This window comes from Plectrocnemia conspersa, unplaced genomic scaffold (genome assembly GCF_051122295.1).
Source record: "Plectrocnemia conspersa isolate PC_06_02 unplaced genomic scaffold, ASM5112229v1 ptg000005l, whole genome shotgun sequence".
NCBI lineage: Eukaryota > Metazoa > Arthropoda > Insecta > Trichoptera > Polycentropodidae > Plectrocnemia > Plectrocnemia conspersa.
In genome coordinates this window covers 28,595,152-28,614,720 of record NW_028277169.1, presented here as the reverse complement: position 1 = coordinate 28,614,720, position 19,569 = coordinate 28,595,152, and the positions used below count along the sequence as shown (strand labels likewise).

At 38.9% G+C, this 19,569-nt stretch overlaps 1 protein-coding gene and 1 long non-coding RNA gene across 5 annotated transcripts; one reads left to right on the top strand and one right to left on the bottom strand.

The window, feature by feature from the left end:
- Nucleotides 1-936: 936 nt before the first annotated feature.
- On the top strand, nucleotides 937-14,364 carry gw (trinucleotide repeat containing adaptor protein gawky). Of its 4 annotated transcripts, none has more exons than XM_088186913.1 (16): nucleotides 937-1,068; nucleotides 7,068-7,260; nucleotides 7,334-7,500; nucleotides 7,575-8,211; nucleotides 8,287-8,403; nucleotides 8,473-8,828; nucleotides 8,902-9,013; nucleotides 9,110-10,574; nucleotides 10,650-10,803; nucleotides 10,884-11,015; nucleotides 11,195-11,371; nucleotides 11,437-11,594; nucleotides 11,671-11,827; nucleotides 12,144-12,566; nucleotides 12,641-12,760; nucleotides 12,833-14,364. In XM_088186913.1, the coding sequence occupies exons 2-16, from the start codon at nucleotides 7,245-7,247 to the stop codon at nucleotides 13,097-13,099; spliced, it is 4,458 nt and encodes a 1,485-aa protein (XP_088043039.1). In that variant the 5' UTR covers nucleotides 937-1,068; nucleotides 7,068-7,244; the 3' UTR covers nucleotides 13,100-14,364. The 4 variants fall into 4 exon arrangements, with proteins under 4 accessions (XP_088043039.1, XP_088043037.1, XP_088043040.1 ...); XM_088186911.1 differs by having other exon boundaries at nucleotides 9,098-10,574; XM_088186914.1 differs by lacking the exon at nucleotides 937-1,068 and adding an exon at nucleotides 6,864-6,988.
- Nucleotides 1,023-6,597, bottom strand: LOC148235368 (uncharacterized). Its single transcript, XR_015809735.1, has 2 exons — nucleotides 5,638-6,597; nucleotides 1,023-1,842 (listed from the first exon to the last, which is right to left on the bottom strand). It is a non-coding gene; the product is annotated as an uncharacterized LOC148235368 (long non-coding RNA).
- Nucleotides 14,365-19,569: the final 5,205 nt, after the last annotated feature.

Here is a 19,569-nt window from a genome sequence, read left to right as displayed (position 1 = left end):
GACGAAATCAACAATATATTTAAAGAAAGAGAGTGAACTGAAGACGTAACTATTTTTGATTCGTTAAAAAGGAAAAATATTTCTTATGACAATATCATTTTTCTTATTGAAATGGCATTGTGTTTACCTGGTACAAATGCCAATGTAGATCAAACATTTTCCATTTGCAACGATATCTGAACAAATGAAAAATCCAAACTAGCAGTTGAAACATTGGCAGCAATGATTATGGTTATATGTAGTATAAATCTAGATTGTATATCGATACTGAATGTGTTAAAGGAAAACACAGATTTATTCTAAAAAATACGAAGAAACAATTAATCATATTTAATAGTTTTCTAAAAGTTTTTGCACTATGATTTAATGCGTTCTTGTAATAAATCGACGATATTCTCAATAGACTTTGTAACTAAATGATTTTTTTTCTCCATTTTGCCCTTTGATATTAAAATAATACGGTAATCTTATGTATTTGCCCGGCATAACTCGATTTCTAATTAATCATCTCGATATTCTTCCATGAGAATAAAAAAATCTAAGATTATAGAAGTTATAGAATTTTTTATTAAAAGTAATTTGGAACTGTGAATGTAGAACAAATTATATTGCGTACAGTTCTGCGAGATGTGGTTAACGAATTTTCGTTACAAATGTTGTTCTTACTTTTATTGTTGCATCGCGCTTAGTACAGTTCAAATAAATTCCATCTATTTGGAAAAGTTATGACCTAATCTGAGTCGAGGGAGTCGAGAAATGCTCGTAGAATGTCGATAATGTTGAAAATAAATGGCGTGCGGCTTCAAAGGTTACATTTTGTTAAATAATGTTTGAATACGATACGCTAAATATACGCATGCGATAGAGCGTCTCGAAGAAATTGCACGTATTACGCACAAAATGGCGGCTCTCCGCGTACGGCGTCGCGCCGGTGTTGCCAGATCGTGTTTGAGATCGGGCCAGTTGGCGAGCTAGCGTCGACGCGAGAGGCGTCTCGCTCGCCGTCCGCCGTCGCTCGCGCCTTCGCCCCCCCGCGTCCTAGAATCGAAGAGGCGTCGCGCGGCGCAGGTGAGCCTTTCGCTATTTACCGCAGCGTCGCGTTCGGGACGGCGCCCGCGACCTACAGTCGCGGCGCGCCTCTCGAGCGAGACGACGCGCGCGCCATATTGTATTCGACCTCTTCTTCTTCTTTTAGTCGCTTATTTGTTGTGTAATTGGAGGTAAATAAAAATATTGCGCTATCGATCCGAGTCGGCAACTGCGCACGTCGCATGTCTTCGTTTGCGACTTTCGTTTCGGCGTTTGCGCAAGCTATGTTTCGTTATCGCGGTTATTGCGTATCTTCGGCAGATAACGGGAAGACGGGAGCCGCGGCTTTCGATCGAACGCGGCGCGACGATTCCGAGGGGCGCACGCGCGCGGCTCGCGTGCGATAGAACGCGTCGCCCGTTCTAAATATAGCAGCGAGCGGAGCGTCGCGCGTCGGATCGAGTTTCGCGGCGTGCGCCTCTCCGTATTCGCCGATCCGTCGATTCGCCGACCCGCCGTCCCGCCGTCGTTTCGCCTCGTCGGGCGGGGCGAGCAGGTGAGATACGCCGCGAAAGGGCGGCGGAAGGTCGCGGGGGCCGGGGACGGGGGGCCGCCACGTCCCCGATCGATCGGCCTGCGGACCGCCGCGCAGCCCCGCCGCGCAGCTCTCCCACTCCCCGCGCTCGCCCGCCGCCCGTCGCCCGGTCTTCTCAAACTGTGCGTTGTGCGCCCGTCTATCCCGTCGATTAATTATCCTCGCTTTACGTTTACCTTGTTGTTTCTTGTATATTCATAAAAAACGTGCGAGTCGCTCTTCTTTACGGTGCGCTTTTTATTACTACTACCTATTACTATTTTTGTAATTTTCATTTGTGCGAATGTTTATAGTCATATTTTTGCGTCGTCAGTACTTTTTTTTAGGTACTTGTTAATTAACACGACGCAACGCTTAAAAAAAACACTGCGCTGGTGTATATGAAAATATTTATAAATATCAAATTTGCCCGTTGACAAAGTTAAAGCGGTAGTGATTAATTTCCATTCCAAATATTTTATCTTTCTGTATATATCAATGGGTGACTGCTTAATATATTTTATTTATTTATTTTTAAGTAAAAATTTGTGTAATTATAGGAAATATAAGTGCATTTTAAAATTAAAATCATATAAACATATTTTGTCATATATACAGTCGTTATTTTTTTATATGTATTTATGTATTTTTATATATACATATATGTGTATATTGGTTATCTATGACCAGAATTTTTGTTTGAAATTTTCACTGTGCGCAATTTTCGTTTTGCGCAATAATCATCGAACCATAAAAATGGGCGTATGTGGGCCAGGAAGTAAGTCATTATTTTGTGGTGTAACATTAAAAAATATTAAAATAAAATTATTACTCAAGATCACAAAATATAATTCCCATCTATTTTGTAAATTTTCAATGCCCCTTTTAATAAAGACTTTTATAAAGGTTTTAACTCAACATCGCTCATATTCCGATTTTTTTGTTTTCATGGAGTCTCCATAGATTAAAAAAAGTGATAAGTCAGACGAATCAAGGTAGAGTGAATATGGCGGGTGTGGTATAACTTTTGGATTTTTACGCGGGTCATTCTCGCTGTAGCTTTATTTGTCCTGTTGCAGTACTATTTCGTGCGGCATCCAAATATCCATCCTATTCACTTTCCCGATGCCTGTAGAACATGAAGATCCGACTTTATGGCTTAATTCGTCGATGATTTGAAGTGGATCGGAACCAACCAGAGATTTTAATTCGTCATCACTTCTAGAAAGGTCATTCAGGATTATTCGATCACCCGATTTTCACTTTCGTAACTGGAACTTCTCCATAAATTATGTTAATGGATTCCGTAGCCTTGGTTGCATTTAGTCCTTCGTTGAAAAAGCAGCATACAGTGACGCAAGTGTTCATCGTCGATTTCGAGCTTATACGTTTTACTCTTAAGAAAATAATGCGATTTTTTATGTACGAAAAATATTGTCAACAAACTCCAACTAGACAATCTGAAAATGATGGCGAAATTCCTGATGCCCCCAATATACACGTACCGCCATAAATATGGAACGCCTGGAGCAATTTCAATCAATCTTTGTTTGGGTTAGGAAGAGGGTGACATGTAAAAACCGATATTGGTGACGTCCTTAGTATTTAAATGAATCCATATGTAAAAAATCCTGAAACTGGATTATTGCACAAATGAAAATTGCGCACACGAAAATTCCACACGGTGTTGTGTACAAGTATGATTAAAAAATTGTGTACAATTATGAAATGTAAGTGCATCAGACTAATATAATTGTAAAATATTTTTAAATCGTGATATTTTTCAATTAAAATATTGCCATCTGTGATATACACGGACATTATTTTTTTATATATATACACCCATACCTCGCTATACGGCCGCTCTTTATACGGCCTTTCGCTATAACGGCACTCTTCAATTAAGGCACGTTTTCGATTTACGGCCTAAAATGTTTCGCTATAACGGCAAAAAAACTTTTTTTCGATGTCGATTTTTAAAAAAATTCAAAAATAGATTTAATTTGCATAATTTTAAAATGAAAGGTGAAGCAGCTAGCGCCGATGAGGCCGCATCTAAGGAATATCCCAACATTTTAAAGGGAATTATTGAAAGAGGTGGTCATAAACCTGAACAAGTGTTTAACGTAGACGAAACAGTGCTTTATTGGAAGCGGATGCCTGATTGCACGTACATTTCAAAAACCGAAAAATCTGCGCCTGGTTATAAGGTGTCTTAAGAACGATTAACTTTGCTACTTGGTGCAAATGCCGCGGGTGATTTTAAGCTAAAACCACTTTTAATATATTTGTCCGAAAATCCAAGGCCTCTTAAAGGACTAAATAAAAATCAATTACCCGTCATATGGAGATCCAACAAGAAAGCTTGGATGATTAAAGCTACTTTAGAGGATTGGTTCAAAAATCACTTTTGCACAGAAGTGAAAAAATATTTGCGAGACAATAACTTAAGCAACAAGGCTTTGCTAATTTTGGATAATGCACCAGGGCATCCTACTGATTTATCCGAACTATCTGAAGATGTCATGATTGAGTACCTTCCGAAAAATACAACAGCTCTGATCCAACCAATGGATCAGGGTGCAATAGCCACTTTTAAGGCATATTACCTACGCCGAACTTTCCGACAACTTATAAGGGTAACCGATGGTAAATCTTCAATTACAACATTTTGGCAAAACTATAACATCAAGGATTCTGTTGACAGCATCAGTGAATCATGGAAGGAATTAAAATTAACAACAATGAACCATGTTTGGAAAAAAATATGGCCAGAATGTGTAAAAAGTACTGATACAGAAGTTTACTTTGGGAATCACGGGTAGAAAGAAGTTTACTTTGGGAATCACGGGTAGAAAGAAAAAAATTAAAATTAGAGTTCACTTACTATGTAAACGTAAATATAATACTTTTGTATAGATATTTCGAAGAAATCTGTTGTGCCAAGAAAAGGCGCAGACTTTCATCGATACGTATTTTTCGACGAGAATAAAATAATTTCGTAATCTCTATTGATCCACAATGATTTCTTGTTTTGTTTGTTTACCAAGGTTTTATCTTCGGAATTTTTTATTAATCGAACATAGGTGTATTTCATTAATTATAGAAAATAATTTCAATTAAATAGCTACATCTGGAACTTTGCAGCAGCCGATCGATGTAATTTTCGATGATTTTTTCATACATATCGGGCGGTATCTCGGCTATGGTTCGGTGATTACTGCGCAAACGAAAATTTCAAACAGTCATAATTCTGATGATTGATTCTCAATATAAACACGTATGTCTATTTAAGAATACACCAATATTAATAAAAATATAATTTATAAATCAAAGATGTCAATATGATTTTTATTTAAAAGCATCATGCTTTAAACATATTTAACCATTATATTAGTAATTTAAATTGGTATGATACACTACATATAGATTTCCTATAATTACACAAATATTTTTTAAAATATAGATAAAAATATAAAGCAGTTGAAATCAAAAGTAAAATATATTTGACAATTAAAAATTATCTATTTTTAGAATTATCGCTGTGTGGAATTTTCGTGTGAGCAATTTTTGTTTGCGCAATAGTCCGGTCACCCTCGGCTATAACTTGGCGTATGTTGGTTTTTAGGTACTCAAACGTTTCGGATTTGTCGGCGTAAACATGACCCTTAGCATAACCCCACAAAAAATCCAATGGCGTTAAATCGCGTGTTTGTTAATTGTTCGTTCAGTAGGACAATGAAATTGACCATAATCTTCCCTTAAATTTCGATACATCATTCGTACAAAATTGTTATTTCTGTAAAACAATTAAACAAAATGCGCCAAAGGGAGCCATAAGGCCGGTTTCACACGTGCCGAATGGATTCACCCGGCACCGGGCCGGCGCCGTTTACAAAGCTTTCACACGTGGCCGGTTTCTTCCCAACCCGACCTATACCCCGTCAACTGGTGCCAGTAATTTAGGATTAACGGCTTCACATAAGTCCTTCCACACATTTCGCGTTATTTTTTTATTTTTGTATGTATTCTACTAAGATAATTAAAAGAGATTACATTAATATAATTAAAATTTTGCTGCCAACATAGAATTGGATCATTATGTATATTCATTTTCTTTTTAAACTTGTTAATGAATTTCATAAATATTAACAATTCGTTGGTAAATTTGCGAGATTGACATTTTATATTAAGAAAATAAGAATATTATGTTTTAGTAATTAATTAACACCCTAAAAATTAGCGTTGCGCTAAACTTGGATACGCAATTTTTCGAAAATCAAAAAAGGAATTTCATAACAAAACATGTTTTTGCTGAAAATACTCAGGGCTTCGAACCGGAAACCGGAAAAAACCGTTATTTTTGTCAGAACGAAAACCGGGGCTGAACGGAAAAATATCAGTTTATTTCGGTTCGGTACAGTTCAAACGCGCACTCATAAAAAGTGTAAGCTTTGCAACATTAGAAAAATGATTGGAACAAATTACAATCTTTCGAGAATCAGTTTTGATCACAAATGAACAAGCACTTTATATCATCTAGTGAAGTGAAGCATTTGATGAAAAGTTGGAATATTTAGTGGATTTTTAAGAAGCAAAGAGTTTACAATAAGACATATAAATTCCCTATTTCTACAGATGTGGACATTGAATTCTATTGAATAACTAACCATGATTAGACAGAAAAAACACTAGATATTTTAGGAGGAAAATAAAAATACGTATCCTCACTTAAAATAAATTACAATGGTGGTTTTAAGAGCTCCAGCAACATAAGTTAGTGTTAAAAAGGTTCTCTTAGAATAAAGTTGAAATAAAATGCATTGGGAGATATTTTAATAATTAAGAGGTAACTACGAATTTGTTTCGTTTATTAAATTATATTGTTATCGTATAGAATATAGTTCTAGTTATTATACCTTTAATTAATTAATATATCAATTCATGTAGTAAGCTTACAAAACAAAGAATAAAAAATAATTTTTTAGTACAAATGAAAACATTTAAAATATTTTCCGAAACGAAAACCGAACAGATATATTTATTGTAATTTAACCGGAACGAAAACCTAAATGAATAAAATAGCGGTCCGAAGCCGTTTCTAATAACTTGTAGATGTAATTAATTTTTGTTAATACGGTCGAAAGAGACCCTCCGCGTCGCTTGCGAGGCGTCGCCAAACGTCGGCCGCGCGTATTTTTTCGGTTTTCGTGCAAACGACGAAACTTGATAATATTATCGCGCAAAAGGGGGGGGAGCGTTGCACAGTTTGAGAGACCGCACGCGCTATCTCCGTCTCTCCGTCGCTCCCGCTCCTTCTCCCTTTCGCCTCGCGCTACGGCGAGTCCGCGACGACCGCCGTCGAGCGCCGAGCGCCGCGCGCAGGTTATGTTCGGCCGCGAGCGTTTGTAAATACGCGTTACGTAACGCCGCTCCGTCTGACGACCCGCGTTTCTCTTTGCAGATTCCTAGCGCTCCGACCTCCGCGAACCGAGATGGAACGCCGCGATCTCTGATCGCCCGGAGATGATACTCAATCGCGGACGCTCTTTCTCGCCTTCCATGCTCCGCTGAGATTTCGCAGGCGCCCACAGACGTCCCGCGTCGCCCCCTCGCCGAATCGGAAGATTCGCCGCTCAAGATGCGAACCGACGCGGGTGAGCGCCCTCCCCTGACCCCCCCCCCATCCGCTCCGCCCCGCCGACGATTCTAATCCTTTCTCTCTTGCAGGCGAGGAACTTAATTTAGGTAGGATCGGAGGAGGCGCGTCGGCGACGGGACGAGCTGGCCCGCTCGTTGCGCTCCTCTCGCACTCCGATCCGCGGACCCAGTCGTCCGACGCATCTGTGATAAACAGCTCAAATAGTCGCGAGCGAGGCCGCTCTCCGTCCTCGCGGGTGAGTATCGTTCCCGTCCGTTCGCCTCTTCCTCCTTCGTCTGCCGTCGTCTGACTCGATCTCTTCTTTTACAGGTACGGGACTCGCGGCCGCGCCCCGTCGCGAGCGCTTCCGGCGACGCTCGTCTTCCCGCGGTTCCCGCTCTCCGTCGCCTCGATTCGCGCGTCGGGAGTGCGCGTCGCAGCCCCGGCGCAGCCGACGACTACTCGATTAACTCTAAGATAACTAATAATAATAATAAAAACAATACGCAATCTGTGAAAGTTAGATTAGTCCTAGATAAAGTAAATAACGTCGAACTTGAGGGTATAGAGTATTCGATACGTAATATCTCCTCGCCGGGCGACTTTGGTGCTTTTCCGCGCGTTCCGGAAGACGTACGTCGCCAAGAACGCAACCCGATAAACCAAATTTTCGGCGAGAAGCCGGAAGACGACCGCTCGCGCTCGCATAGCTTTAATCCACTCTCGACGCGCGGCGGAGCGGTACCGCGCCCGCCCGAGACGGACAAGTCCTATGAGACGTTCCAAAACGGCGAATTAACGTTCAAGTCTCTGCTGAAGATCGTCGAGGAGGCTCCCTCGAGGATCGCCCAGATGATCGAGTGCCGTCGCTCCGACGGCGTTCTGCGTCTAATCGGAGGAGGCGAGAGTTCTCTGAACGCTTCCACCGGTTGGGGCAGTCCCCCCAACGCAGCCAACAGCAACAATGGTGATTTTTTGTATTGCTGTCGCATGTTTTACGCTTATTTTTTGGACGAATTTCCTAAACGATCTATTTTCGCAGGCGTCGGAGGCAACTGGGGTAGCAACTCCGGTGGCGGAAACCAAAATAATCCCAGCGGAAACATCCAGCAACAGTGGGGTAACGCTAGTCAACGTCCTCCCGGCGCCCAAGCGGAAGGTGACTATTCGTCGACGCAGTCTAGGTCCGAGCGCAAGATCGATGTTGATAATTTTACTCATATTTTAGCAAACGCTAACAAAGCGAGTGGCGTCGCCCCTGCCGGAGCTTCTGGAAGCGGGGCCGCCGCATCCGCTGGTCCGACTGGAAATTGGGGAAACCCGACTTCTAATCCGGCCGCGCCGGCCCCGGCTCAACCGAACAACAGTGCCGCCGCTCTTCCTGCGGCCGGCGCAGGTCCCAGTGCCGGAGGAAACAATTCTCCCGGTGCTCCGGCTGTCGGAGCGCCCCCGATTTCCGCCGGCACCCCGGGTAACCCGCCCGCGGGCGCAGCAGCTCCTCCGCCCACGGCTACTGCTAAGGCTCAACTCGAACAATTAAACACCATGAGAGAAGCGCTTTTCAGCCAAGAAGGTTGGGGAGGGGTGAGTCTCTTTTAAGAATTATTATCTTTTACTTCTTTTGGCGTCCGTTAATCCGAATGTTTTATTTTTTTAGCAACACGTAAACCAAGACACGCATTGGGACGTTCCCACTTCCCCGGAACCAGGAGCGAAGCTAGACCAGCAAGCTAACGCGCCGCCGGTTTGGAAACCTAACATCAACAACGGTATTTATTTATATCTTTTCTTGAGTTTTATCAACAATCATATATATATAGAGATATATAGCTATCTAATTTTGCTAATTTGAGATCGTTCGTTAGGTACCGATCTTTGGGAAGCTAATCTGCGCAACGGTGGTCAACCTCCGCCGCAGCCCGTTTCGAAGACTCCCTGGGGCCACACGCCGACGACGAACATCGGCGGAACATGGGGCGAAGATGACGATGCTCCGGAATCGAGCAACGTCTGGACTGGACCGCCTCCGCCTCAGCAATGGGGCGCTCCCCCTCAACAGCCTCCGCATTGGAACGCAGCCGGTAAGAAAGACGACTGGGGTGGATGGGGAGAACCTCATCGCCCGGACATGCACCGACCGGAGATGCACGCTAGAGATTTGCGGGCTCCGGCGCCCGATCATCGAGACATGAGAAGCATGATGGGAATGGACGGTCGCGGAGATATGCGAGGCGACATGCGCGGGGATCCTCGCGGAATATCCGGTCGCCTCAACGGAACTGCCGACATGTGGGGGCAGCATCACATGCCGCATGGCATGCAAGCTCCAAACAAGATGATACCCGGCAACGTTGGAAACGGAGTTAACCAGTGGGGAGCACAGGGTCCTAAAGACATGGGAATGACCAAGTCCGTATCCGGATGGGAAGAACCTTCCCCTCCCCCCGCCAGACGCACCATGCCCAATTTTGACGACGGCACTTCGCTGTGGGGTCAACAACGTGGAGGCGGTGGAGGAGGAGGTGGCGGCGGCGGAGGAGGAGGAGGTGGTGGTGGTGGTGGAGGAGGAGGAGGAGGTGGAGGTGGCGGCGTAGGAGGACCCTGGAAAGATATGTCCGGCGGAATGGGTAGAGGAGGAATGCAGTGTCCACCGGTGATGCCGCCCAATCGCATGCCCGGAGGAGTTGCCCCCAATCCCATGAAACCCGACGCCATGTGGGGTCACCCTCACAGAAATGGCTCTTGGGAAGATGGAGCGGGTCGATCCGGAAATTGGGAGAAAGACGGCGTAAACTCTTGGAGCGACGGACCGATGAATCAATCGGGCGGTTGGGTCGGACCGAAGACCAAGCCCATGGGCGGACCGGGAGGCTCTTGGGACTCTGACATGGGCGATTGGGGAGGCCCCAAGCCCCCGGTCGGCGGACCGCCTGTCAAACTTTTACCCAAAGATATCATTTGGAACAGTAAACAGTTCAGAACTCTAGTAGATATGGGCTATAAGAAAGATGATGTGGAATGCGCTCTGCGCAGTAGAGACATGAACGCCGACGAAGCCATGGACCTTTTGAGTCAAATGCGAGGAGGCGGAGGCATGGACACGTGGAGGCGTCACGAAGAACATCCGGGAGGACCGCCGTTCGATCATCAGCAGCAGTATTCTGCACCTCCGCATCATCAACCTCCTCTCATACCACCGCACCCCTCTGGCGGATCGGCTTTCCCTCAGCCGGGACTGTCGACCATCAGCAACATATCTCCTGCCGTGGTGCAAAAGATTTTGAGTCAACCGACTTCTCAACCTCCGCCGCCGTTCAATCAGCAGAACAAGTGAGACTTTTTAGAAAATTTGATACATTTTAATAATATATTGTCGAATTGTATTAATTTTCGTTTGCATTACAGTCAATCGGGCAACTCTCAACCCAGTACGGCTCAATTAAGAATGTTGGTGCAACAGATTCAGATGGCGGTCTCTGCTGGATATTTGAATCATCAAATTCTCAATCAACCGCTAGCCCCTCAGACGCTCGTTTTGTTGAATCAGCTTTTGCAGCAGGTATTTTTTTTATTATTTCCTTGTTTTATCTCTTGTAAAATTTGCTTTTATGCATTATCTAATTATCGTATTTATTGCAGATTAAATGCTTGCAACAACTCGCCTCTCAGCAAAATACCATTCAGAACTCTCTAGGCGGAAAAAATATTTCAATGAATCATCACCTCGGGGGTCAAATCACCAAGACCAAACACCAAATTGCTAATTTGCAGGTATGTCGTTTTCTCGCTTCGAACGTATCTCTCGATTCAAAATTGAAATGATTATAACTTGGATCCAACTCCTGAGATGTCTTGATGTTAATCGCATTTTTTATGATGGTTTACTATAAAATTATATTTTTTTGACTTATGTTGGTGAATTGCACTCACATGATATTCTCCGTTTTCAGAATCAAATAGCCAACCAACAGGCTATGTATGTGAAACAACAGTCGGGGGCCGGGGGCAATTCGACGTCTGGCTCCTCTGGTGGCGACTTCTTCAACAAACCCCAAGACCCGCTTGCTCAACTGCCGCAGCTCCAAAACAATTTCGCAGACTTATCTCTCAATAAAGACGGTCCACCCGTAAGTGCTCTAAAATTCTAGATATTATTAAATTAAACTGTACGTTGATTGACTTTGTCACTTAGACTTACGGAAGTGGCGGTGGACAACAATCGCGACTGACGCAATGGAAATTGCCTTCTCTCGACAAAGAAGAAGGGTCGGAGTTCAGCAGGGCTCCGGGAACTACCACTAAGCCCAATGCGAGTCCGCAACTCAATCCTCTCGCATTACAACCCGACAGGTATTTGCCATTATATTCAACGTCGTCTTCCAGTAATAATAATGTATTTTATTAATGCGATTTTTTTTGTTCACAGTACGTGGTCTTCTGGTCGTTCGGTAGGCGACGGTTGGCCTTCGACTGACACGTCGGATCTGCCCGATGGCAAGGAACCGTGGCCGTCATCTCAACCACCGCAAGCATCCACATATACTGATCTCGTTCCAGAATTTGAGCCTGGAAAACCATGGATGGTAATTTAAAGATGACTATAGAGATACTAATATAAGTTGGCAGTGTTGCTATATATTTTATTTATGTTTAATATATAAATTGTTTTTAATTAAAATAAATGAACTTTTTTTGAATTTATTTTTAATTTAGTTGTATTATTAATTTTATCGCTATTCATATAAATTAATACGCCAAAAATGGCAGTCTAATTCAAATTCAAATTTTGCTTTCGAGGTGTATCTGGCAACACTCGATCGACAAACATGTCAACTGCGTATTCGTATCCTTAAATTAATTCATACTGTTTTTATCTAACATATTCTTAATCAATTGTAGGGTCAAATGAAGAACATTGAAGACGATCCAGCCATAACTCCCGGATCGGTGGTTCGGTCTCCTCTTTCGTTGGTAGCTATCAAAGATACTGATATATTCGGCTCTGGCAATCAGGGTAAATCGTCGCCGACCACTCCATCCGAAAGATCTCTCTCTTCAAGTACGTGGAGTTATCCTCCCCCGGCTTCTACGCCCAGCGCGTTCAACATTAAAGGCTCTGCATCCAAATCTTCCTGGGGCGACACGCCGACTTCGGCTTCGTCCGAACTGTGGGGATCCGGCTCCTCCATGTCGAAGCCGAGACAGTTGCCCGCTTCTACGGCTTCGAAGCCGACGAGCTCGTGGACGTCGTCTCATCCTCAGCGTCAACAGTCGTACGCGCCTTATTCGACGTGGTTGCTGTTGAAGAACCTGACCGCACAGGTAATCGTTTCGTTTATTCCGTTGGTAATTAACCTTATGTAATATAATATCTTAAATAATTCCGTATTTTATAGATTGACGGTTCAACACTGAAGACGCTATGCATGCAACATGGACCTTTGTTAAGTTTCCATCTTTACCTGAATCAAGGTATTGCCCTCTCGAAGTACTCCACTCGCGAGGAAGCCAATAAGGTACGCAATCTTCGAGTCGCGATCGCCGTTAGTTTGCGTGTTCGACTTAATATAATGCATTTTTTTATATAGGCACAAACAGCTTTAAACAATTGCGTATTGGGAAATACGACAATATTTGCCGAATCACCGGCAGATTCCGACGTAAACATGATCTTGCAACATCTCGGTCAAGGCGCCGGCAGCGGCCAGTGGCGCACGAGCGGAAGCAAGAATTCCAGCGGTCCGCCCGCCACCGACACTTGGTCGTTCATTTGGGACACTCCTGAACAGCGCGCTACTCCTTCGTCTCTCACCAACTATTTACCTACTGATCTTCTCGGTGGCGAATCTATCTAAATTTACACCACCGCGCGCGCGTATATTAAAACTAAACAATTTTATTATGTGATAGTATTGTTGTGCTTTTTAGAATATAGGTTATTATCGATTATATTATATTGATCTTGTTTATAAGGAAAATTACATTCTATTTAAATGAAAAGATAGAAATGAGTTATAATTAATGATGATCGAATCGTGACCAAATTTTATAGTGGCCAATTTAATAGTACCTTTACTAAAATAAAAACGATTGTTTCCTGTTTATAAGATAAGTTAAGCCTTTTGAATATTGATAGTACATATATATAAACATATTTTATTTTTAAATTGGAAAGAGTGTATTATTTAGCTTTCTTCATTTTTATATATATATATTAAAAGAATTTCCAAATTGTTTTGCTATATAATATAAAAGACATTTATTTTTTTGTTTTCCAGTGATATTATAGTTATAAAATGTAACAGTGAAATGTTACGAAAAAAAATCATAATAGATATTTGTATTATTTAAGCATTTGTTGGAAGTAAAACAAAGTTATAAGTGTTATTTGTGATTACTCTATATTACTTTGTTTTACCTAGTCAAGTGTGGCATTAGTTCCATCAGAGCTTTAATCTGCCACATAACTATATCCTTTATTAATTATATTTATAGGACTACACACGAACACGCACACATACACACGTACACACCACACGTTTACACTTTACGCATAGTTAAATATGCCGGCACACACTCACACTCACACGTACACCTACACCTCTTACACGCGCCTATAATTTAGGGGTGTGCCTCTCAAGGTATCAAATGACTTCAAGAATATATTTTATTGATAATGTTTTTAATTAAGTTAGTCATTATTATTGCTCATGTAAAATGTGATGTAAATAATTTATTGTTAAAAGTCATATTATATTTTTGTTCTTTCCAGCTACTGTTTATGGTATTTTAAAATATTTCAAGTTATTTATACCGTTCTTGCAGTCGTTTGGTGTTTTCGGATGGCGTAAATAATCAAAGGACGGCTCACTTTGATTTTTTGAGCTTTGTCAAATTAAATTAAAAAAGAAATATTTTCCTGTATTTTCAAGTGGTATTTTCTAATTCCATTGCAATGATGCATAGACATATATGATATATATTTTTGTAGATGATGATAATGATGATATTAAGAGAAAAAGTGATACATTAACGGTTTGGAAAATGATAAAATAAAATAAGTGCCATCAATACTGACTGAATTTGTGTGTCTATTATTGATCTATAAAAAATTCAAAAACGAAAAGCAATGCTCTATGAAAAAAAAGTTGTTTTTATGTAATCGCCCTGATATACCTGTGATTCTTTTTATGTAATATCCGATTGTTTTAAATTTATCAACCAGGGAATCGAGCGTATACGTTGCTTATATCAGATCGACGCGATGTATATGAACGTACGGTTTCGATCGGAACATCTGAATTGTACAAAATTGCCTTTGAGTCAAATGAATCTTCCAGAGGTAGAATACGCTCGCGAGCGTACCGTCGAAACGGCCAGGGCCGCGAGCCGGTTCTTTAACACCACAATCATATTTAGACTGCACGCAGAGTATTTATTATGCAATGTTATACTTAAATTAAGGTAGCTAAAGTGTCATGCGAATGATTTATTGTTTAACTTTTCATCGATAATGAGAGATTTGCTCATGTTGAAGAGCAACGATACGAGTAGATCAATATTATACGCATACATATTGTATTGTAACAATCAATCTCGCATAAGCGTATGTGAGGATAATCTAGTTTTACATATATAGTCTATATAACTTTTAAGTAATTTTGTCGTAACGTAAGATCTGGGTGTACATCACAAATCTAAAATATTATCAGACTTAGGCTCTAAGCCAATTATTTATGTAATAATGTAATAATTTTATTCCCAACTTATCATAACCTTTGGGCCAATTCCTTAAGGCAAACGACGTCACCTTTTGTTTAGCGTAAGATGTCCAAATTGATACATTTACTGTGTTGTAAGGTGTGTTCATATGGAAATGCATAGATATATATTACATATTATATTATACTTAAAGATGAAAATGAATAGTTTTAAGATTATTAACGGTTAAGGTAGATGTTTATATATATATATAATATATATGTATAACTGTAAGACCGTAGTATGTAAGTTAAGTTACGCTACCTACAGGGTAGCATAGCGCGCGACTGAGGGAGAACTGGTCGGGCCGCGCTTGCCGGATGTCAGGGCCTTATTCATGATAATAATTAACATTTACAAAGTAATCGCTACTGCGCGTGCGCGGTGCCCCTTCACTTGCCTTCCACTAGGGTGCGTTCGCTCCGCTCTCGTATCGTGTAATTCCTTCTGTTAACTGTTGCATTTAACGTTGTTCCCGCTTCACGTTTCGTTTCATTTTTTTATTATATGATATAATATATATAAACATATACATATATATATATATACATACTCTGTCCCTCATTATTTACAAGACTGACTTATCATTAAATGTGTTTGACATTATTAATAAAAGTATATTATACATTATCATTATTATTATACTATTTTTAATATCGTATTATTATTATATATTATTATCGTCATTATTGTGTATTTACATTCTTATTGTTCTGTTGTTAATTAAAAAAAAAGTGCAATCGCGAATATTTTGTATTACTCTATTAAGATATATAAAGAAAAAAATGCGTTGTGATGATTTTCCTAGAGGCTGTACGGTGTGATGTAGCACTATGATTTGTTAACTTATCTATCTCGACAATGTGTATATTAGTCACCATACGATAATTTGTTTTTAACGCTTAACGTAGTGAGTGGTAAAACGGAAAAAATAACTATATATATTTACGAATAATAAAAAAATCCGGGCAAGTCAGTCGGCAGTGATCCCTCGACCGCTAAGTGTGTTTAAATATAAATCTATATATATATAAATATATATATATATACATATATATTTAACGGTATAACAAATTAATGTTTTTGTATTAATGTACAACTGTGCTGTGAAATATGAGTGGCTTTTTATTTGTATAATACCACAAAAATATAAAAAAAATGTGTAATTTTATTTAAGTCTCAAGATGATTCTCGTTTCTTATATATTATATATATATATATAACGATAGTATGTATATGTCTTATCATTAATGAAGGCCGTTAGCGGCTTTAATATGGTGCAAAACAGTCACTCTGCTTGTTGTTTGTTACGCTCGTGAACAAATTAGTGATTATTTTTTTAAAAATTAAACTTAAAGTAAAAAATCCACATTCGTCAATATCGGTGCAATATTATTTTTTCAGTATTTTATATTTATATTGTATAAAAAATATATCGATTAAATTATTATTATTATTACGCAGGCCTATTGACATATCACTCTTAATATATAAAGTCGTATTATAATTTCTCGGGTCAAATTATTTTTAACTTACACATAATAATGAACATGAACAGAGTGACCTCATACATGGTTCCATTTCTAAAATAACTAGTTTTGTATGTTCGAACAGAGATCGAAATGCCAATTTTAGCTTGTAGGGTGTATTTAATGATATATAAAATATTTTTGTTAGTTGTATAGTTATTTCATAGAGAATTTTTTGAACAATACACATTTTTGACGACGACTGCCTTTAAACGGGCGGCTCGCTTCGTCGATAAGGAACCTTGGAGGATCTCGTTGCACAATATGATTACTCGTGTTTTGTGCTTAATTCTTTTAATCGACTAGGTTTTTCTTTTTATGTTTTTAAATGCTTTTAAATTACCAAAATATTTTTTTCTTTGCTAAGATACACAAAGTACCTTTTAGCAAAGTAAGTAGGGAATTTTGATTCGGTGGGTGTCGGTTGTCAATATCGCCTGATGCCTTTCCAGTATTTGTTGTGTCTTGTTGGCCGATGCCATAAATAAACTAGGTCTCATTATTCTTCGTTGTGTTGGTAAAATGACACTCGGTTTAAAGGATAGTCTTATGTAATAATAACTATATATATATATATATATATTACGTGTATTTGTATATTTTGCATTTTTGAAGTTATTGTTTGTTTTGTTTTTATAAATGTATAAATTTTAAGGGTTCTAGTGTTTTTATTCTCGAGTAGAGTGATATTTTTATTCAGCAATAACATTTATAAGTCCATTTTGCCAACAGACAAATATTGTATTTAGTCAATAGCGTTTATGATTAGTCGATAGGAAAACGAATGAAAGTATGAGATTTCAAGTGCATTCTTGTAGGCGTAAATTCCTGTAATTTATTAACAGTCTGAGAAAAAAAAACTTATAAATATATATATATATATATTTATTGACTTTTTTATTAATTTGTTTATATTAGAATTGTTTATGTAATTACTCGTTTAAGGGAAAAAAATTATCTAACCTCTGAGTGCAAAAGAGTAACTTTAGCATTTGTACTATATACGAAAGACACAATACACACGGTTTTCACGCGAGTCGTCCAGACTTTACAATAGTCGATCCGTCGGGTCTGCAATAATTTAAATATGTCCACTGCGCTTGTGCTATAACGATGAAGGTGTGAAGCCCGATTCAACATATACCTCTGTGACCCAGTGGTCTTGTGATTATTTTTTCTCGCTAAATTTAACTAAGTGAATAAACTAAATCCCCTACGGTTTACCTGATTACGTACACCCCTCGGTATCGTGCATTTTTAAGTCAAAACTCTTTACAAACGCCGTCGTCGGTCCTGGGTGACAGGGCCGCGCGAGGCGAGCACAAATAAATTGTGATTTGTATTTTAATATTTCCATCGGTTAGATTCGGCGGCGTGCTCGACTGCCAAAAATGTCGAAAAATAATTATTAAAAAAAAAAAAATGTAAAAAAATACGAGAAGCTTCGCTGAGCAAAATCTACCAATAGTATTTCCTTAAGTTTTTCCAGTATTTGTGATTCAAGTGCCACTTTATGTTAACAATATTTAAATATAAAAGAGAAACAATTATCTAGTAATAATTAATAATGTAAGGGTATTTAGATGAAAATAATGTTTTATCATTTTAAGACATAATTCACAAAGATTGTATTAATATAAATTTATTATGAATATACCTTATTTAAATATTGAGTGTTAAAAAAAGTAATACTTAATTTTAGCCATATCACTCGTTTTAATATATATGTGTATATTGTGTGGATATACATGCGTACATAGTGTATATATATAAATATATCGATCTAATGTACAGTATGACCCTCTATCGAAACTCGCGAATGACACAAGTATTATTATATAAGTTTGTAAACTCGGCGAATTGCTATATTATCGCATTTTTTAAAATGACAATATTTTGTTACTGCGTATTAGTTGATAGATCGTCGAGAGTTATCAGTGTCCGGGGGTTTTACTGTATGTATATATATATATATATATATTTATGAAATAACGTGTATCTAAAAGATAAAATTTTTAGCGATTGGCTTAAACTCGGCCGCCCGTGATCGGCGGCGATTACTTAACGGTGACGATAATCCAGTCAAATAAACATTGTACAACTTTTAATTTTAAACATATATTTATATGTATACATATGTGTTTAATTAAATGATATCATATACATTTTTGGTCATTTAACCGATGACTTCGTTTTAAAAACATCTGTGACTTTTAAGTGATTTATTATTAATTTTAAGTGTTATTTTGTATGTTGAGTTTTTTACCTGAATAAATTCTGATTAATGAACTGAATGCGAGATGTGTTCAAAAACAAAGTACACGACGTAAATAATGTTATTGTTTTTTGCTATTAAATAATGATAAATTTAATATAAATGTCCTTTCAAAATTCAACCAAATTCAATAGTTAAAGTTTTATGTTTATTTTTATTGTATAATATAAATATTATGTAACGGTATTGTGTAATTTTATTGATTTTTTAAGTAAATTAGTGTGCCACAATTCTGCCAAATTTCATTACCAATATTCTAATACGTGTTTTTTGACTCAATATTTATTTTTTACTCTTTAAATTAGATTAGGCCGGTCTTTGGAACGTTACGGAGAACGAAGTCACATTTTCGCTTAGCACACAAATCATCTGTGATTTATTTTCGTTGTATTCCCACATTTTTTTATTATCGATATCAGTTTTAAGCAGCAATCGTCAACATCACACACAAAAGACTCTCTATAGGAATCTCTATGAATAAATGTAATAGGCATAAATAATACAATGATAAGTCATCGTTTGGTCCATTTAGCTATTAAATAAATAAATCTTTAATGACCACGTTTAACAATATATATATATATTAAATATATGTGTTATTTAAAACAAAATAAACAAAAATTAGAGCACCACTCGTGTCGACCTATAAGGTTCCGAGGCGGCGGTGCACAGTTTGTCCGATCTTCGACAAATAGGTGTAAGATAATCGGGGACGCTTAATTTGGATACCAAAAGTGAAATAAATGTATGTATTAATCGC

Excerpts from the sequence above, each read along its gene's own strand:
- gw (XM_088186911.1), top strand. Across the intron at positions 10,575-10,649 it reads CCGTTCAATCAGCAGAACAA|TCAATCGGGCAACTCTCAAC; the intron begins GTGAGACTTTTT and ends TTTGCATTACAG. Across the intron at positions 11,595-11,670 it reads CTCGCATTACAACCCGACAG|TACGTGGTCTTCTGGTCGTT; the intron begins GTATTTGCCATT and ends TTTTGTTCACAG.